This window comes from Helianthus annuus, chromosome 7, assembly GCF_002127325.2.
Source record: "Helianthus annuus cultivar XRQ/B chromosome 7, HanXRQr2.0-SUNRISE, whole genome shotgun sequence".
Taxonomy (NCBI): Eukaryota; Viridiplantae; Streptophyta; class Magnoliopsida; order Asterales; family Asteraceae; genus Helianthus; species Helianthus annuus.
In genome coordinates this window covers 148,759,550-148,780,789 of record NC_035439.2, presented here as the reverse complement: position 1 = coordinate 148,780,789, position 21,240 = coordinate 148,759,550, and the positions used below count along the sequence as shown (strand labels likewise).

The following is a 21,240-nucleotide window of genomic DNA, read 5'->3' as shown; positions in this document are numbered from 1 at the left end:
AAAGGGTTATGTTCAGCAACCCGGAATTGATTTTGACGAAGTGTTCGCGCCAGTTGCTCGACTTGAAACGGTTCAGTTACTTTTATCTCTCGCAGCGAATGAAGGGTGGGAATTACATCATCTAGATGTTAAATCCGCGTTCCTACATGGCGAATTAAAAGAAGAAGTTTATGTCGTTCAACCGGAAGGGTTCGTTAAAAAAGGTGAAGAGCATAAAGTTTATAAATTGTCGAAGGCGTTATACGGGTTAAGGCAAGCTCCACGTGCGTGGAATACGAAATTAAATAATATTTTATTAGATATGAAATTTCACCGGTGCTCGCAAGAACAAGCCGTATACCGAAGAACCGTTGGAACGAACGTCTTACTAATCGGCGTGTATGTGGACGATTTAATTGTGACGGGTTCAAATTTGAAACTTATTATGGAGTTTAAGCGTGGGATGGCTAAAAACTTTGAAATGTCGGATTTGGGAACGCTTACTTATTATCTTGGAATTGAAGTGTTGCAGAGCAAGGACGGGATAAAAATTAAGCAAGAGGCGTATGCAAAGAAAATACTGACGGAAGCCGGTATGATTAACTGCAATCCTACTAGTGTTCCCATAAACCCGAACGTGGAAGTTTCTAAATTTGAAGACGAAGAAGATTTTGATGCAACGAGATATCGAAAGATTGTCGGGTGTCTCTGGTACCTTTTACAGACTCGACCAGATTTAGCGTTTTCGGTCGGAGTAGCCAGTCGGTACATGCAATGCCCGAAGCAATCTCATGCAGCTCTCATCAAGCAAATTCTTCGCTATTTAAAAGGTACTTTTTGTTATGGCATTACCTATACTCGAGGAGAAAATATGTTAGTCGGTTACGGTGATAGTAGTCACAACATAAATCCAGACGATGGAAGAAGTACTACGGGACACGTGTTTTATTTTGGGTCTTCCCCAATTACTTGGTGTTCTCAAAAGCAAAGTACGGTTGCTTTATCATCGTGTGAAGCAGAGTATATGGCGGCTAGTGCAGCCGCGTGTTAGGCGGTTTGGCTAAAAGAATTGATTAGTGAATTACTCGACAAGAAAATTCAAGCGGCGGTGTTACGTGTTGATAATACATCGGCGATAGCTCTCGCGAGGAACCCGGTTTTCCATGGAAGAAGCAAACACATAAAATCCCGGTTTCACTACATTCGGGAATGTGTTGAGCGTGAAGATATCGTGGTCGAGCATGTTAGTGGCATAGATCAAAAGGCGGATATTTTGACGAAGGCTCTTGGGAAGATCAAGTTCAAGGAGATGACTGAAAAGCTTGGAGTTGAAGACTTGTCAGATCCGAGTTCGAAATTCCGGGGGTGATTGTTGGAAATTTCGAATTAAAAGAAGATTCCTTTGCGTGCAAGGCGAGGAAACATGGAGTAGATAATTATAGAATATTTAAACGTGTTTAGGTTTAATTATTTAGTGATAATTATCATGTCCAAAATAATAGGTTTATTAGCAATCCTAGTTATAGTCTAATAGGAGTGTTTAGATTATAAATACCATGCTTTGGGTATTAGTGATTGTAATTCAAGTTTTGAGTCAGTTTCTTGAATAATAATAAACGTTTGGGTGTTAGCCAAATACTTTGCAATTTCCGATTTCAATTTCCGTCCGATACCGATTTATCTTGAACCAAGTTCGCTAAATTGGTGCTCAGTTAAGAGCTTGCTATAGTTTGATTTGAACAAGTTGATAAAAATAACATTCATTTAAATCCGTGGTTCGGTCACAAAACAGTCAAAACTAAGATTACAATTGTGGATAATCCGTCTTTACGGGAGAAAAAAATCCACGCTAACTTAGAAGACCATTGGCACTTGCAATACCTTTGACAGCCAAAACCCGACATAGATTCAAGGCGGTCATTTTCTGCATATTTGTTGGAACATGAATCTAGTTACGAAACATTTGTCTAGAAGACGAATCTAGTTATAATTGTTTTTGTCCTCAAAAGACAATTTGGTTTCAAGTCTCTTTCTGCTTCTTCGTACCATACTTCACGTCCATTTCTTTCCCCGACAGCCAAGGGGACCATTGTCTAGTGTTTTTGTTCTTTAGAGTTCGTTGAGATAATATTTGCTAAATTTCATCAGTTTAATTATAATTAAAGTACGCTTTCGAGAATTTTCATTCTACAAGTGTTGAATAAATATATACAAGGTATGGGACCATTGTCTGCTCTTTTCTAATATTAAAAATCATAACATGAGACATTACATCATGTGTAGGGTTTATATTCCTTTATTCTATGGTAACGTGGACCACATAGTATGTGTCTTTAATGTTATATATACTTTAGGGTATCTTATAAACAACCTGCATACTCTAGAATTTGATTCTATCACCTAACTAGTGTACATTTATCCTCCATGGAAGATGCAGAACCGCTCTCCGTCGAGAGCTTTTCGTACGCTTGGTTAGTGCCATCTCTCGATAGCCCAAATAGCTCCTTTAGACTCTCGTTTGACGGTGCTTCTTTCATTGAGATGGATCCTAATCTTACGCCCTCCAAAAGATTTCTCGTCCATCAAGATTTTGATTTCAACATACCAAAATCGCAACCCCCTATGACGAATCTTGTCCATGCCGATAAGCTCATCTCAAATGGCATCCTGCTTCCTTTGGAACCATCCATTAATATTCCTGTTTCACCTCTCCCTTCGGCCACTCGAGAGGAAGGGCGTTTACGTAAAAGCCGGTCCATGTCATTACGCAAGTGTAGTAGATTACACAAAACAATCATTCAAAAGTATATGGATTTGGTTAGGCCGCTTTGGTGTCGAATGAGACGCGGTAGGTCGGATAGCAATAGAGTACAAGGAGTGGAGAGTTCTAATAAGACAAGTGGAGTTGGAGTCATGTGTTGGGGTGGAAGATATTGTGATTCTGAGACCGCAATTCATGAGGCAGTTGTACATTGCAAGAAAACCATTGGCATGAATTAGATCGAGTTTGTTGGTCCTCTTGAAGTTAATTACTTTGTAAACTTCTTCATATATATAATTAGGAAATAAGGAGTGTATGTCTTCAGGCAAAAGTTAAGTTAATTAGTGCAACCGTGGGTTGCACATAATATAATATAGAAGTATTTTATAGTGCAACCTATTTGATTACACATGTTTTGTTGGTTTAGACGTTTAAAAAGTTATAACTTAAGTGTAACTATAACAAAAAAACAATTGAAGTCAATTTGAGTGATCTTTATTTGTAAAACAAAATTGCCTGTATCAGTGGCGGAACCAGAACTTCTTTGTCAGCAGATCACGATAAGACTGTCTTTTCTACCGGCTACAACTAGAGAGTCCAAAACATGTTTTTTCCTAGAAAAATCTCAGATTGTACATATAAAAATCTTACAAATTTCTATGTCCGGGGGTCATCGAACCCTCTTGACCCCCCCTCTGGTTCCGCCCCTGGCCTGTATTGCTTAATTGAACAATACACATAGGGTTTTCATGGCGAATCGCCTTCCACGATAAAATCCATCAATGTATGTAGAATCGTTTATCAACGCTACACTCTGTGGTGACTAGTTGATTTCTTGTCCCGCCAAAATGAACAACTAAGCCAAAGATGGTTAGGACCACAAGCACATCACGTGGAATGTATCACAAGCAATGCTTTGTACCCCATTTCAAATGAGACCATTTCAGGGAACACAAAGTTGAATTCAACAATGACAAAGAGTGTGATCACAAGGAAAAACCGAGCAAGAAGCTGCATGGCAACGTGTTTTGGTTGTTTAATGAACCAAATTATATTCTTTGGAACGGTTTCTAGCCGGCGAGCAAATAGAGAATGGAAGTGTATTTGCGTAGGAGAAACCAGAATAATTATATGACATAAATATAGATATATTGGTGATGATATTTGGTTCAACTTGTTGACAATTCGCTTATTCATATCTCAACAACCAAAAAGACTAGTGATGGGTTCAAATTCGTGTTTGCTATTTATGTGGTAGATTAGGGAGCGAGCCAGGAGTAAGCTCAAGCTCGCCTCTTATAAACCGAGTCGGCTCGGCTCGATTTAGATTCGAAACTAAGTTCGACTCTCAATGAAAGCACCAATGTTGTGTACTCAAATTAACACAACGAAGAGATAATCAATTGAGAAGTAACTACTGTGATTCGATTGTTTCAATTGAAAGATTACAATGAGAAATCAACAATAACAAAGAAGGAGATGGGAAACAGATTTCAGAAGAGAGATGAGAAGACTAGAACCAACTTCTAACACTATTCATTCATGGCCCTGCTCCCTATTCTCATCGTGCTTTTATCACCGCTACCAACATTACCGTTCAATTTGTTGGGCCATTGGACTGGGCTGGTTGGATCTTCTTTGGGCCCAGGTCCGGTTCATAACATTGGAAATCTAAACTCAAACTCAACTTGTTTAGGCTCGAATTTAAAAAAACTCAGTAGTCTGAAATATCATTCAATAGTTTAAAAGAACATATCGATCCAAAATAAGCTCAACAAGCCAAAAACAAATTCAACCAAATACAAAGTAAGTTTCAAATTTCTACAAAATACAACACAAGTTCATTACCATCCTAATCAACCCCCAAATATGCCATAGATATCCAACTACACATCTATATACTCGCAAATAATAACCATTCTTATATAATTTTTATATGTATAAAAACTAAAATATATTAAAGGTAAAATAATCCGAGCCAAACAAAGTTGAACTAACATGTGAGCCAAACCGAGCCAGTCCCGCTCTTTACGAAGTGAGCTGAGTCGGCTCGGCTCAATTTCAAACTGGGCCATATAAAACAAGCATTTTTGAGCTAAATTTGAGCGAGTTTCATGTCACGAGCTTCGTCGAAAACGCTACTGTAGATAACGAAAGAAAATCTTTATTATTAATGAATTAAAGGGCAAGTGGACAACAAAGTTATTAATATTTAATGGGTTTTTGCTCCTAATTTGGGTTTTTGTTAAGGTGGTGGTTTTTGACTTTTTTGCATCAAGTCAGAAAAAACGTTCTTTATTAATGGGTTAAGGGACAACACAGTTATTAACAATTCAATATCTAATGGGTTTTGTACCTGCTTGGGCTTTGGTTAATGTCTAATGGTAAAAGTTTCGGCCCAACCAAAACGATTTGTGGTTGTGCACTAGGGATAAGCCTGGCATCAACCGGTATATGTATCGAAAATACCAGTATCGAAAATCTTCAAAAGTGGAAACCAGTACTGGTACCGAATATACCCGGTACGATACCGGTATTTGAGGGTAAAAACCGGTAAATACTAGTATCGAACCGATACCGTACCGGACTGATACCAAAAATGTACTCGGCACGATAAATTCGATACCGATACCCGACACCATTTGCTCATCCCTACTGTGCACTCCCCATAACTGTATTTAACGGTTCAACCAACAAAGAATTAGTGAATTACCTTCCTTTTCACATCATTCAAATTGAAGTTCAAGAACATGGTGGAGAATTCTTGTAAACTCTCCACTAATCTGGCACTTAACTAGTCCACAACTTTCTTTGTTTGTACATTGTTATATCTTAAACATACAGGTGATAAACTTACAATAATTTATATGTGTTAGATCTTAATGATTATCAAAACCCAATAAAGAACAATCTTTTTAGACAAATGAACCCTCCATTTAAAATAAAACACAACCTTCCATTTATGTATTTCATAATTACCTATCCTTCAAAACTATTGATAAAACTTATCATGATTTGTGTTAATTGGATCATCTTCTAACATCTTTTTCTAGTTAGTTATTAGCTAAAATTTTTATACAATTATGTTAATTATGTTATTGCGGGTGATGAAGCAAGGATCCACCGCCGGGGTAATTGGGTCACTGCATAAACTAGAGGAGATAGACTAGAGGGTGCTGCAAAACAACATGAACATCTCATTAGAAGGGGCAGGGCCGGCCTTGGGCCTGTGCAGGAGGTGCTACCGCACAGGGCCCAAATATATTGGGGGTCCAAAATTGTTTAAAAATATGTTTATATTTTATATATAAATTTATGGTAGAAAATGTTAAACAAAATGATTCTTTGGCCCACTGGATTCCTCGCTTGACGTTGTTTGTATAGCTCTCCTGTTCGATTCTCATTAATTGCAGTTTTGGATTTTTTTTTTTTTTTTTTTTGGTTTCCTTCATGTATTGTTTGGGCCTAAGAGGCTGTTCAGCTTACTCATTTAGCATGGAATAGATGAAAAGGGCCCATATGCTTCTTGCAAGCTTTATCTTTTAGTCTTTGAATATACTATTTCTTCACATTTAAATTTGGCCCTTCATAAATCTGTAAGGTTTTTTTTTTTCTTCATTTAATCATTCACATAAATGCTTTACACATTTTCTTGTTTAAGTTTGTAAGTCTTTTTTTTTTTTTCAATTATTATTTCTCATTTAACCATTTATAGTTTAAAGTATTAGAATCCAATTTCTAGTTTTATTTTTTTATTTGCATATGAAAAGATTTGTGTCATCAAACCAACTTGGATATGTTTACACAATTAAGTTATTTTTACCGTAAGGATTTAAATGTTAGTTATTTTTGTTTGTGTAGAGGGTGTTGAAATTGTTACACAAAAACTTGAATTTATTGATTTTTAATTCATGCTAATTTGAGTTATGTATTCACTCTTTGAACATAGATAATTGTGTTAACTGATAAGTTTTCTTAACAATTTTGAAACTAATTGTGCTTAACTTCATACCGATTTTTTGGATAATACTCGAAACCTATATTTTGATTAAAACATGTGATGTGCATATTAAAATTTTGGTTGTTGATCATGGAATTTGAGATATAGAAAATGTGGTTGGATCCAGACAACTAATTCATTGGTCGAATACAAATGGAGAACCTCATGATTAGTTTAACTATTTAACACAGATCATTTTGCTACATTAGCTTTATTATTATTATTATTATTATTATTATTATTATTATTATTATTATTATTATTATTATTATTATTATTATTATGTGTTTATATTCAGGGGCCCATTTTTTTCTAATCGCACGGGGCCCAAAAATTATTAAGGATTTTCGGAGACGGCCCTGAGAAGGGGCCAGAGACCGGGATCTATGTCTGGACCACCTTCCGACGCTTAAGTCAGTATATTCATTATAATTAGAACGCATATATAAAATGAGAGTAAAAGGTTATTTGGCGACTTCATTAAGAAGCCTGACTGATTAAGAGGTAGCCTCTTAATCAGTTAACATGTTTCTAAAACTTACTTATTAAGAGACTCCATGAACATTAAGGTAGTGTTTGGTATGCTGGAATGAGAGGCGGAATAGAATGGATGATTACGAGGGAATGAAGAAAAGGGTGTTTGATTTGTCAGGAATGAAATCACTTATTCCAAAATACATTTCATTCCCTCAAAATCATTCCATCTACCCCATATATATTTTTTTTTCATTTCATCCCTTATTGCACTATTAATCAACAGCACAACAACCCACCACCTGCGCCACAACCCACCACCGACGCCATCCCGACAGCCACCGTCGCCGCCGCCACTCACCCACCACCGTTAACACCAACCGCCAACGCCACTCGCCACCGCCACCCACCACCATCGTCGATGCCACCACCGTCACCCACCACCAAACGGCCGCCGTCGCCGCCGCCACCCACCACCGCCACCTATAACCACCCACAATTACTACCACCGACCACCACCACCACTCACCGCTAATTTTATTCCTTCGTTTTTCTTGCCACGAAACAATATACAATATTAATTCATTCCATTCACATATGGTAACCAAACAAGACACGGAATGGTAATGATCCATTGCATTCCATCGTACATTCCGTTACCTCGTACATTCCATTCCTTCGTCTATTCCATTACCTCATACCAAACAGACCCTAAGAGGTGTCTCAGAGGTGTTTTTAAGTGAACCAAACTTACTTATATGATCTTTTTGTAATCACGTTATAAATAAGGATGCAAAATAAGTGTCCTATTGATATATGTAAAAGAAAAGTGTCGATTTATATACACATCCATCCAAAGTTCATTGGAACTTAATTTCCTAACTAAGCTCCTCCTTTGTCTAATCATTAAACCTTCATTACTATTTACACTACTCGCACTGCCACGCCTAATCCCGAAGATATCACTGGAACTTGGACTACTTTCTCTCCCGAGTTAACTTGATGTTCAATATCTTTAGCCGAGCCGCATGTGTTCCGACGATACCATTTCCTTTGTGCTTTTGGTTTCTGACCGCTAATAGCAATCCCTATATCGTTCGGGAAAAGGTCTCGTAACACGAAAGCATGAACAATAGTTGTTATAAGTAACCCTGTGACTGTTACTGTAGCAGCAATTGCAAGTGTTAATGACAACCCTTTAGTTACAATATTTGGGACCTCAATCGAGTATCTTATCGTCGCAATTGCAGCTCCTGTCATCGGGAATGTGTACGCCCACCACGCTAACGAGAACTTGAACCCTCTAAAGAAATTCACACGAACCACCTGCAGCATATGTAACAACATTTAATTATACTATGATCCTCAAAAACCAGTATATATATATTGTTTTCGTTATAAGTTAATTGAACCGAACTAACCAATGAAAAATAGAGAAACAAGGCAATGAAATACGCTAGCCTTGATCCGTAATCGAACGAGCCATTAATTTTGGCCCACGCCATTGAAGCAACACTAGGAGCTGCGACAAACAGAAAGAAAACCGGATGAAGCTCTTTCGGGAGAGTTTCGTTTGTTGGGAGCCTTTGATACAGTGTCACAAACAAGACTGTATAATGCGCCAATCCAACGGCAAAAAAGAAAATCGGGCCTTCTTTTAACCCCATCGACGCCCCTAATAACGCCCCAACGAAGTTCCCAACCACCGCTAGATGGTTAGATGGGTTGGCCACCTTTGACAACCTCCTCTGCCCTCCGGACATCCACTGCCCGTAAATCTTGAGCTCGAGACACAATATCGGTGTCATTAACACGTACCATAACCAATGTGGCAAATGCGCGTGGAGATCTTGCGGAATTCCAATGGCCAAAAAGAGTAACGCGATCCACGGGGCGAAAAAGAAGTTGACCCGAATCGGGTGGTAGTATTCTCTTCGAACCGCTTCAAAGTAGAAGATTACTTTTAGAAGGTATGTTGAGGCCACAACCACAAACAAAAGGATCGATATGCACCATAATATGTAGTTAACTCTAAGGCTTATATGAATGAAATGGGTCCAGGCCGTTGAGGCACTTTTCCACAATATCGCTTGGCTACTTACGCCGAGACATATACCAAATGATGAGATCGGATAACGAAGAAGAAATGGCCATTTTTTATCTTCGGGAAGCATTATTTCTTCGGAAGGCTGTTAACCAAAACACAACAACAATACCCATACCCAGTAAATCCCACTTAAACGATTAAATAAATTTTGGGTATCAAAAGTTTGATGTTACATATCTTAGCTTATAATTTTCCATTTTACCAACAATATATAACTAAATTCTTAGTTATTTTCAATTACATTTTTTTTTTCTGAAAGTCAATTTTCTAGTAGTGCATAAAAGAAAGAGTAAACTGTCATTTTGGTCCCTGTGGTTTGGTCACTTTTGCCACTTTAGTCCAAAACTCAAACCTTTTGCATCTGGGTCCCTGTGGTTTCAGTTTTATTGCCATTTTGGTCCAAAAATGAAATCAGGTCATATTTGTCTTATAAAATCCTGCTATTTTGTCCTTTTCCTTTGGGGCAAAATGGTCATTTCCTTTTTTATAAATAAATACCAGATTTTATAAGACAAATATGACTTGATTTGCCCCTGAGGAAAAGAACAAAATTGCAGGATTTTATAAGACAAATATGACTTGATTTTATTTTTGGACCAAAATGGCAATAAAACTGAAACCACAGGGACCCAGATGCAAAAGTTTTGAGTTTTGGACTAAAGTTGCAAAAGTGACCAAACCTCAGGGACCAAAATGGCAGTTTACTCTAAAAGAAAAGAAAATGATTTGACGTACCCTAAGAGTTTCCAACTCTGGACCTTGTAAAGCATCAAAGTATCTATCCGCAGATAAACTCTCTCCTTGAATATTCTGGGGAGGGTTTATCTCCGGATCATTACGTGGCAACGACTTTCCACGTAAAACTGAAAGTTGTCTCTCAAGTTGACCCGACCATGTTTTAAACGAGTTGTATCTATTGTCCTTCATCGCATCCATCCTTGGGTTTTTAACAGGTGTCGTGAGACGATCCGGTGTTTTCTCGGGGCCCGTTTCATCAATTTCGCAGCCGAAGTTCAAGTTTCGGGCCGGGCTATCCTTGTCTTTGAAGAAAACTCTTTTGGCATCCAATGGCGATTGTGGAATGCTAATGGAAACAGATTGTGTTGTTTGATGGGAGGGAATATCAATCGGGCTTCCGACGTCGTTTCCATTTGGAACCTAGTATAATCAAACAAGAGTTTTAAGTTCTGACAACCACAATATTACAAAATCTAACCACTTTATACAATACACCTTCATTTCAATCGATTATTATCTTAAATCTATAAATGGTCGATTAAAGTTTTTTTGACGGTATAAACAAAACAAAAATAAAAAATAAAAAATAAAAATCTAAAGTCTACTCAAGAATTCACTATCCTTTAAAAAAAAATATTTAAAAAGTCGGTTATTATTTTAATTGTAAAGTTTATACATATATTCACCATATTAATTAATTATTATTCATTAAAAGAATAAAATAACGAGAGTACGAGACGAATCTACACCATATGCGGGAGTAGGGACACAATTTTGAACTTTTGTAGTTTTAAAAAAAAATATATGAAAAAAAATATATGAAAAAAAAAAGTTATTTCGATGCATCCTCTTAAAAAAATATGTAATAATTTAACCCATAACTAACTTTTCTTTATGAAAAAAATAATTATTTCTATGCATTGTCTTAAAAAATATGTAATAATTTAACCCATGACTAAACTTTTCTTTAACTATAAATTTAGATCACTAATGAAACACTGAAGTATCATCGTGTTACCAACAGAACCCGTAACCCATAACCCATAACTAAACTTGAAAATTTGAATTTGTTTATTGAAAATTTAAACCGTTTCGACCAGTCCTAAATGTTTACCAACTCAACATTATTTTACTAGCTACCCAAGAAAATAGTAAAACAAAACATACCATCATCTGAAAGCTTGAGCCACTTTGCTTCATGACACCATCATCAAAACCCACAATCTGGTCGGAACCCGGAGATCTGATCGGAGCTTCAGGGGAACCCTTGTCGTTTTCCATTTTTATAGTCGATATCTATATATATCTGTAAATTAAAAAAAATATATATATATAAAAATCAATGCACTGCAAAAATAAAATCAACCTTGATGCATAGGCAATGTTCTTTGATGCGGATCTAAAACATCAAGAAGTGGAAAAAAGACTTGTACATTTATTGGTTAAATGTGCATAAATGAGTAGTACCTTGAAGTAAGGCCAAGAGAGAAATGATGAAGGAGCACAGCTTACACTCTGAAATGTGAAGCTTTGTTATATAGCACTCACTCTTCTCACTATTATTATTATTATTATTATTATTATTATTATTATTATTATTATTATTATTATTATTATTATTTTGTACAAAAAGGTATCTAACCAATATGATTATACTTTAAAACACAGCATTTCTTATTTATAATAAAAGTTAAAGACACTATAAATTACGTGAATACCTTTTAAGTATTCACCTTATTTTTGTCAATAGAGATTTCATTGGTTTGATCCAATAGTATTTATCTATTCATTCTAGCATACGTACCTTTTTTTCATGTACAAATATGAGACGTGGAACAATTAATATTGTTTCTTTTAAAATTATGTGTTGTGGTCGTTATGGTTGTGTCACCTCACCTCACCCAGATGAAGTGCCAAACACCACACCGCACATTCGTTATTGGGGAGCCAAAACAAAGGGTGTTGTGGGATTAACAAGCGTCAATGGATAACTTGTTTGAATCACGTTTTTTCGTTAATTCTTGAGCCAATCAAACCGTTACACATCACCCACCTATTTATTATTATTTTTTTCTTTATTTAATTAAACGACTAACGATGACTCTATACTAATAACATAACTTTTAACCAATAAACTTTACATTGGCAAAGGTAAAGCCTTTAAACATCTTGGGAGGGAGAGGTCTTGGGTTCAAGTCCCATAGACGACAGGAATAAAAGAAATTTGCAGTTCAAAAAAAAAATAGAGTAAACTTCCGTTTTGCTCCCTGTGGTTTGGTCGTTTTAACGGTTTTGCCCCAAACCTTTAAAAATAGCCATTTTACTCCCTGATCTATGAAGTTTATCACCATTTTGCTCCCCGCCCCTAACGCCATCCAAAATATTTGTTAAAAATAAGGGCAATTTGGTAATTTTACATATAATGAGGAGGGTGTTTTAGTAACTTTACAAAAAGAATTTAATTGTTGTTAATTATAATCAATAAAAAACATTCCTACCATCATCACTATGTATCTCTCTCTTTCTCCCTTTTTGTAACAATCACCAGCACCATCAAACACCACTACCACCACCTCCAACCGTAACAAGTCCGACTGCAACCACAACCCCAAATCCAACCGACTGCAACCAGAACCCCAAATCCAACCGTCACCACCGCAACTCCAATCCAGCCGTCATCACCTACCTCCTGCGTCGGCCGCACCAATACTGAAAAAACCGGCAAAACCGGTTCAATACTCTACCTCTGCCAGCCGCACCGACACTGAAAAACCGTCATCACCTACCTTTGATTGGGTTTATTCGAGATGGGTGAACCATATTTTTACAAAGCAACATTATCAACCCATTTGCCACCTACTTTTTCTCTCCTCTGCGACTCCGTTTTCTCCGGTAACACCTCACTTTATTCCAACCACTTATTTCTCAGCTTTAATCTCCGCCGATAACCATCACTAACTCAGATTCGCATCTCAGTTGCACCAACGTCAGTTGCAGTGGCCAAAGAAGGTTAACCAGCGACAATATCCGACCACCCGGGTCTTTAGGAGAAATCGATTTTCAGATCTAGTTGTTTGGGGAGAAACCCCCTTTTCAGATCTGGTTGTTTTGGGGAGAACTCAAATTTCATACGGCGAAGGGGAGGAGGTGGTGATGGGGTGGTCGGCAGGCAGTGGTGATCGGTTGGGTGGTGGTGGTTGGTGAGGTGGTGGTGACTGGTTGCAGAGAAAGTATAGAGAGAGGGGGGAGGGGTGAACCAGGGAGATGATGAGTTTTTCATTTTATATATATATAAATAAATATCTATATTAATAAATGGATAATAGAAATCAATTAAATACATATATATAGAATTACCATAATACCCTTACATTTAACAAACATTTTAGACAGAGTTAGAGGCGGGGAGTGAAACGAAGATAAGTCAAATAGATCAGGGAGTAAACTGGCTATTTTTAAAGGTTTGGAGCAAAATCATTAAAGTGACCAAACCACAGGGAGCAAAACGGAAGTTTACTCAAAAAAATAACATAACTTTTAGATTCAATTCCTGATTCTACCTATGAAGATATAAGAAATCAATTTGACATCTCCTGTAATTAAAATTGTAACTAAAATTTTAACTGGTCAACATGGAACAAGTTATTAATAACTTAACAAACCAAAAGATAACCTCTCAGTAAACTGTGATATTTGACAGCTCTTATAGTAACCGGCTAAGCAAGCAATGTACCCCCAAACCACCCCCTAGTTTCGCCATCATCGAAATTTAGGTCTTGGTTGATAAATATTTATTTTGTGTGAATTATAAGTAAAATGCTTTTAGAGATTGAAAGAAAAAGCAAATTTTCAGATCTAAAAGAATCTACTATGAACCAATGCACTAAAAGTTATCTAAAGATTGCACAACAAGGAAATTGAAAGGTTTTATAAGCATACAAATTATGAACATATCGTACAAAGATATAACATCCATTACTGAATAAAATAATTTTTACACTTTGTTCTTGGTATGGAACAGTGAAATAGAGATATAGTCTGACCCAAGGTCGGGATTCAAATATCGTGTAGTATGGACAGTTTATATGAAATTAGTGTTGTTGAAGTGGTTATGTGCATATTTCCTTTAAAGTAAGGTATTTAATTCAACATATAGATTTTGACTTTAACGGCAACATTCATTTTGATGTCAACAGAACAAAAAAAACCACCTTTACTTGACAATGACTCATTAATATACTTTTCTTACTTGTACATAAATAATGGAATTAAGTAGACCTTTTCTAGGGGAAGGTTCATTTGAGAAGAAATTTAATGTGAGAAGAAAAAGAAGAAATGGCATATTAGTAAAATACTATTTCATTTATAACTCATATCATTAATTTTTTCTCTTTTTAATTAATTAGTCAACTAATCATTAATTATATTACATATAATCTAAAAAACCTACACATATCAAAATTTTCCTACATATACCCTACACATTATAAAATTTTATCCTACACAGTCGAAATTTAACCTACACACCTCGAAATATATTCTACACAACTCATAATTTATCCTACACAACTAATAATTTATTCTAAACTTTAAATTAAGTTGTTTTTTTTTAATTTGGAAAAAGTATATATTTTGAAAAGGAGTTACAAATTTAATTTAGTTACTTATTAAAGAGGAAGAATACAAATTAATGATTTATTTATGTTTACCAATATACCCTTATATTAAAATTAAATGCAAATATTAAATGAAGTAATATGAAGCATTCTTATTGGTTGAAACTTCTTCTTTTTTCTTCTTACAAAAAAATTATTCTCATTTGAACCATCCACACCTTTCCTAACCATTACAAGCATATATATCCCATTTTAACTGAAAATATAATGGAATTAATCCTACTACCAAAAAGAACAACAAAATATCAGTTTTACTGTTTATATAATTAACTTAGAATATGTCTTAGATAAATATAAGATTTAACATACGGTAAGGGTTATTTTCACATGTCATTTTCTGTTATAAGAAAGAAAAAACTAAAGAATTTAGCTTTTTTTTTCATTTCCTTTCTTTTCTATGTGAAACTCAGAAAACACAAACATATTTGATTTTCCTTTTTTTTTTCTTTCTTAAATGAAACTCAGAAACACAAACATATTTCTGTTTCCTTTTAATTCCTTTCTTTTCTCTCCTTAAGGCACTGATAACTGACGGATATAGGGTTGTGACGGGTGAGTAAGACTAGGGTTGTGGCAGGCAAATGGGACTGATAGAAAGAGCTAGAGGTAGGTAGGTGGGTGGTCGGAAGTGGTGGCAACAATGATAACGATTGATATGAGAAAGAATATTATCATAAACCATAAGAAAATAAGTTATAAAAATTATGATTGCGTCCGTGATACATACTTTATGTAAATTAAATCGACATGTTATATTTTACATTAAAGAGTAATGTACTAATGATTTATAGGTTCCACTACTTTTTATAGTAAAGGTAAAGTTTATTCAGTTCTAGTAAAACCAAGTTGTTTTAAACCCAATTGATTCAAATAATATAATTAAAAATTGGAAATCACATCGAGATAGATAGAAGGTAAAGTTATTATTCTACAAATCATCAGTGTGGTTTTTAAATAATCATTTATTTATGACAATTTAAATTGTAAAACAAGGCTTTACTTAAAAATAACTTAATTTACTCTTCATCCATCATCAAACAAAAAACAACTTGTTTTATATATGTTATATATTGTTCTCCGGTTTAGAAATAATTGAAAAGGCAATACCCATCTGTAATCCAGATATGTTCACTTTAAAACAAAATACGATGAATAAAAACAAATGCACATGAGAGCCATTATTTGGATCATTGGATGCATCAAGTCATTTTTCTTTAAGAAAAAAAAATCATGGGTATGATATGTAGGACAAGAGATCAGACGAAATCCCAAACGAAACAAGTAATGAAGCTCACATCGATCAACCGAACATGTACGGAGAAACCAAATGTGTTTTTCCATCCAGAATAACTAAATTTGTTCGTAAATTGACAATAATGTTTGTCATAGAAAAAGAAAACACAAGAGAAAAAAAATATTTCTAAATCTAGACGTAAAGGAGATAGTAGTATAGCCACGAAACATATACGTAGAATGCATCCTTATGACCATAGACATTGTTTGTATGCGATTTGAAACACTTTTGACACATAAAACCGAGACCGTTTTGTTATACTTTTATAAATGGCAAATTGGATTTAAATACTCCAATCTGACTGTTTTTTGGTAATAATAATCCCAACTGAGTTTATTCCCGCTAGTGGTCTTACATTTTTTTCATTTTGTTTGTATAATGGATCGTCATTAAAAAAACATAACGGAGTTATTTTTTTTTTCCGAATTACAAACCGATGTTTTAGGGCTTTTGATCGAAATGAGGATACATGTCGACTGATATAAAATTTACCTAGAAACAGTGCTCCAAACGACGAAAATGTGCTTCAATTCAGGTGTTTAAACTTCCAATTAACAAAAATCAAGTCGTTTGGAGCATCGTTTCGAAGTAAGTTTTACATCAATCGGCTCGTATCCTTGTTTTGATCAAAAGCCCTTAAACATCGGTTTGTAATTCGAAGAAAAAAACTTAACTCCGTTAACTATTTTTAACGACGGACCGTTATTCAAACAAAATGAAAAAGATTCGAACACTGACGGGGATATACTCAGTTGAGATTATTATTGACCAAAAATAGCCTAGATTAGATTATTAAATCCAATTTACCTTTATAAATCGGTAATCATGGATCAATTATATAGGAAAATCAAATCAGAAAAAAAAAGAGTAAACTTCCATTTTGCTCCTTTTGGTTTGGTCATTTTAATGGTTTTGCTCCAATCCTTTAAAAATAGTCATTTTACTCCAATAGTTTACAATGTCTTTTCCATTTTGCTCCCCGACTCTTAACTCAGTTAAATCATTCAACTAAGGGTAGGGGTATTTCAGTAATTTTATAAATAAGTAATTAATTATATATTATTAATTCCTTAAAACACCACACCACATTCTCCGGCAGCGGTGTGGCATTATGGCCTACGATTTTCCGGCAAATACGTAGCTTATGGATCTGGATTCCGCTTCTTCCGGCGAGGTTTCCGGCAATGGTGGCAGTTTATGGAGTTTAGGAGACTTACTGAAGACTATAACCCACCATATCTGAATCTGTACTCAAAACCTACCATCGAGATCTGAAGGAATTCGGATCTGGTCTGAGGAAAAATTCTGATTTGTTCCTTGGAGATCATAAACAGTCCACAATCCTGGTACCGTTATATTTCCAGAAGCATATTACCCCCAAACTTCTAGCAAACCGTCTAATCTCACTACTGGATCTAACCAAGCAATCATCACATTCCGTTTCCGATAAATCAGGAGTACACTGCATCATCCCTATACAGTCCACAATCCCGGTACCATTATATTTTTAGAAGCATAGTTCCGGAGCTGCCCACCACCCGCAGCCTCTGACCACAACTCACCGAGCAAATCAACCACTGTGTGATTCCACTGACCAAAGCTTGAATCTGAAACATTGTTCCCGTTGTAAAAATAATAACCAACTCCACCACCTATAGTTCTATTTGAATACCATAAGAAACATGTGTCGTACCATCCCCCAGCCTCCATTCGATTCGGACAAACTTGTCGCAGCCGACGAGTAACATCATCTACACATCTTCGGCATCTTTCTGGCTCGATGTCTCCACGACAAAGGGCGGCCGCTTTAGCTTGTCCAGACGTCGAATTGTAAAACCCGAAGCCTTTATTTGTTCTTGTTAAGGAATATAGTACGTCGTCTAGATTTTGTTTGTAGGCTGAGTTTTGTGTGAAGTTGTGGTCGGTGGAGTTGCGACGGTGGCCTTCTTAGCGGATGCTTTCGTCGACGGGGCGGCGGTGGTGGTGGACTGGTGGAGGTGGGTTATTGGATGCTTTGCTAGTGGTTGTTCTTCTAGGATTTGTGTAGAAATGGGATCTAAGAAGACATGGTAAACTTAGTTGAATAATTCATATATAATTAGTTATATATAAAATTACTGACATACCCCTACCCTTAGTTGAATGATTTAACTGAGTTAAGAGTCGGGAAGCAAAATGGAAAAGACATGGTAAACTATTGGAGTAAATGGCTATTTTTAAAGGGTTGTGATAAAACCATTAAAACGACCAAACCACAGAGAGCAAAACGAAAGTTTACTTAAAAAAACCGTACCTTACATGATTAGAAGGTGGAATCCTTTTCTTTCGACAATGCTACATGCTGAGTTTGATTTTGATTGATGGTTAATTTGTGGCCATCAAAATAAACCCACCTAAATTCCCTTTTTGCTCATCAAATGCCAGGCTTTTAGGATGTTTTTCATTTTTTCTTTCTTTTTTTTTTTGGCCTATTTTGTTGGAAGAATGATAAAATAAAGAGTTAAATGCTTCGTTGGTCCCTGTGGTTTGTAAAAATTGCTAACTTGGTCCTAGTGGTTTACTAATTACACGCGTGGTCCCAAAACTTGTCAAAAATGAACTCGGTTGGTCCCCAACCCTAACATCAGTTAAGTTTTCAAGTTAAGTCCATGTTAAATGACCAAAATACCCATGATTATTAACAAAACCCATGCTCTTTTATCTTTCACATTCAAAACATAATTTTTTCAACTCTTTCTATTCGATGATGAAGATCTATAACCATCTGCAACTAAGATTTAAATCTGAATTGTATAAGAACAACAGCCGCAAACTGTTTATTTCTTCTTCTTTCTACGAAACCAATCCAGTTCTGATTAAAAAAAAACTGCAACTCGATCTGCAATATCTCAGATTCAAACAATCTAGGATCTAATTCTCAAAAATCAACAACTTCTACTCGAATTCAAAACATATATGAAACTTCGATTCAATCAACGAATATTTATTATTGCTAATTCAGATTCAATCTTCGCTTATAAACTTTCCTTCTTCTTCAATAACCAACAAAATCAATACCCTATTGTTTTCGTCTTCGATGCAACAGCAACAACCTTATTTGAAATGATAACTTGCAACTTCAATCTTCTTTTTCAACTGAAATCAGATCTGAAAGTTTCGTGGTGTCATAATCATATAACCAGCCACAGTTATCAATTATTAGACTACAAACATTACTGTTGCGATAAAGATTCGAGTTATTATCACAAATCCAGTCGAAAAAGTGGAATGCCAGTACTTTTTTCGCAGCAATTATTCACAAATTAATGAATACTCGGACATGGTGGTGGTGGGTGAGATGGTGGCGGCTGTGCTTTTTGTTTAAGAAGAGGGAGACCTGTGATGAAGATGATGCAGAGGCTGGGTTTTGTTAATAAGCAAGGGTATTTTGGTCATGTAACATGGACTTAACTGAGATATTTAACTGATGTTAGGGCTAGGGACCAACCGAGTGCATTTTTGACAACCTTTGGAACCAAGCGTGTAATTAGTAAACCACTAGGAACAAGTCTGCAATTTTTGAAAACCACAGGGACCAACCAAGCATTTAACTCTAAAATAAAATAGTTTAAAATACTATATTTATTTTCTACGATGTTCTAGACCAAATTTGACTGAATACATATGCATTCACAAATTACTAGTCATTGGAAAGTTTCAACAAAGATTATGCATGTGAAAAAGCTTAATCGTTTGAGCCCATTTTCGAAATGTGACATCCAGTTTAGTTCGAAGTATGTTTATCACCATCCAACTAAATATATGTAGTGTGATGTCGTCACTCCTCACATCCAGGCAATAAACAAATCAACGATACGTTTGTTAACATATAAAATACATAAATTATTGATTTAATTACATGTATCTTTCTTTCACTTGACATGTTCATTTTCTTTTGTAAATAGATTATTTGTGCTTAATTTCCTTTCTGAAGAGGTATGGTCCCAATTCCCTGCCTACATGGCAGGGACCACACCACTTTTGTGCACACAAGGCATCCATGTCACCAAAACCTTCTAGAAGCTTCCAGAAGACATCTAGGCGGTTCACAGCTGGCATCAAAGATGCTTTGCCCAACATAAAGGACAACACGTGTCACCATTGACAAAAGGCCACATAGGCCTGCGACAATCCAGGGAGCAGGGCTGACGCGACCAGTACGAGGTACCCAGCACAAGCGAATACAAGGACGCCACGTGTACCACTACACCCTTCGCGACAGAGCAGACCAAGAGGATATTCCCCTTGGTCGGACAGCTGGCGCGCACCCACAGCTGGCACAGCTGCTTCCTCCTTCTTCACCCTCCGGCTATAAATAGGACCCTTCATCATTCAGGTGGATCATCTTGACTCTCTTTACTCACTTTATACACACACTATTTTATTCCTCTCAGAGCAGTACTTATTCTCACGCCAGAGCCTGGTTAAGAGGGAAAACCCCCTTCCCCCCTCTTAACGAGACTAACGGTGTTTACTGTTTTGCAGATCTCAGGTCACCGATACGAGCAAGAGAAGAGGTTGAACCCATAAGTGAAACAACCCTCTTGGTTATCCTTGTGTTAACCATTGTTTCAACATTAGCGCCATCCGCTTTTTTGCAAGACCACTCTCACCTCTTTTTCTCTTCTAAAAAACACTCGTGAAAATGGCAGACCAGAATCATTCACACCCGGCTGACGGAGAAGTTTCTTCCTTTGAGCTCGTTTCGGACACGGTACACGTCCAACGAGGTCAAAGAAACGAGACCATCCAAGAAGGTCAGCTGAACAACGAGTTTCCATCCATTTTTGGAAGTGCGTCCAGGGCTGTTAGCCAAACCACAACTGGACCCATCTTCCAAACACCAGCAAGAATCATCACTCAAACCACAAACGGAGCTGCTCTCCAATCCTCAACGGGGATATTACACCAAACACCTCCGCCGATGCAGACTGTAAGCCATGGACCAGGCCCTTCTGTTCCATCGGAACAAGCACAACTCAACTACTCTGCACTTTTAGGGCTACCCGAGGGAAAAACTCTGGCTTCCTGGTATGCCGAACAAATGGCGTCCATAAACCTCGTTTACACGCAGCTCAGCGCACAACAAGCCTTGCTCCAAGCACAGGCTAACCAATCAGCATTCGTAACTCCACAACCAAGGTCTCTGAGTACACACACGACTCAGCAGAC

General features: G+C 36.5%; 2 protein-coding genes across 3 annotated transcripts; one reads left to right on the top strand and one right to left on the bottom strand.

Annotated features, from left to right (window-relative positions):
- Positions 1–2,403: 2,403 nt before the first annotated feature.
- On the top strand, positions 2,404–2,979 carry LOC110869289 (probable membrane-associated kinase regulator 6). The gene has a single exon (XM_022118589.2). The coding sequence runs from the start codon at positions 2,404–2,406 to the stop codon at positions 2,977–2,979; it is 576 nt and encodes a 191-aa protein (XP_021974281.1).
- Positions 2,980–7,999: 5,020 nt separating this feature from the next.
- LOC110869288 (S-type anion channel SLAH2) lies at positions 8,000–13,267 on the bottom strand. Of its 2 annotated transcripts, none has more exons than XM_035975450.1 (5): positions 12,558–13,267; positions 11,227–11,365; positions 10,057–10,479; positions 8,636–9,403; positions 8,000–8,540 (listed from the first exon to the last, which is right to left on the bottom strand). In XM_035975450.1, the coding sequence occupies exons 2-5, from the start codon at positions 11,338–11,340 to the stop codon at positions 8,139–8,141; spliced, it is 1,707 nt and encodes a 568-aa protein (XP_035831343.1). In that variant the 5' UTR covers positions 11,341–11,365; positions 12,558–13,267; the 3' UTR covers positions 8,000–8,138. The 2 variants fall into 2 exon arrangements, with proteins under 2 accessions (XP_035831343.1, XP_021974280.1); XM_022118588.2 differs by lacking the exon at positions 12,558–13,267 and adding an exon at positions 11,527–12,273.
- Between the last annotated feature and the right edge of the window lie 7,973 nt (positions 13,268–21,240).

Bases quoted from the DNA above. Each gene is read 5' to 3' on its own strand.
- LOC110869288 (XM_035975450.1), bottom strand. From the start codon at position 11,340: ATGGAAAACGACAAGGGTTCCCCTGAAGCTCCGATCAGATCTCCGGGT. The intron at 10,480-11,226 runs GTATGTTTTGTT...TGATTATACTAG, and splicing joins GCTCAAGCTTTCAGATGATG to GTTCCAAATGGAAACGACGT. The intron at 9,404-10,056 runs GTACGTCAAATC...TTTGGTTAACAG, and splicing joins CAGAGTTGGAAACTCTTAGG to CCTTCCGAAGAAATAATGCT.
- LOC110869289 (XM_022118589.2), top strand. From the start codon at position 2,404: ATGGAAGATGCAGAACCGCTCTCCGTCGAGAGCTTTTCGTACGCTTGG.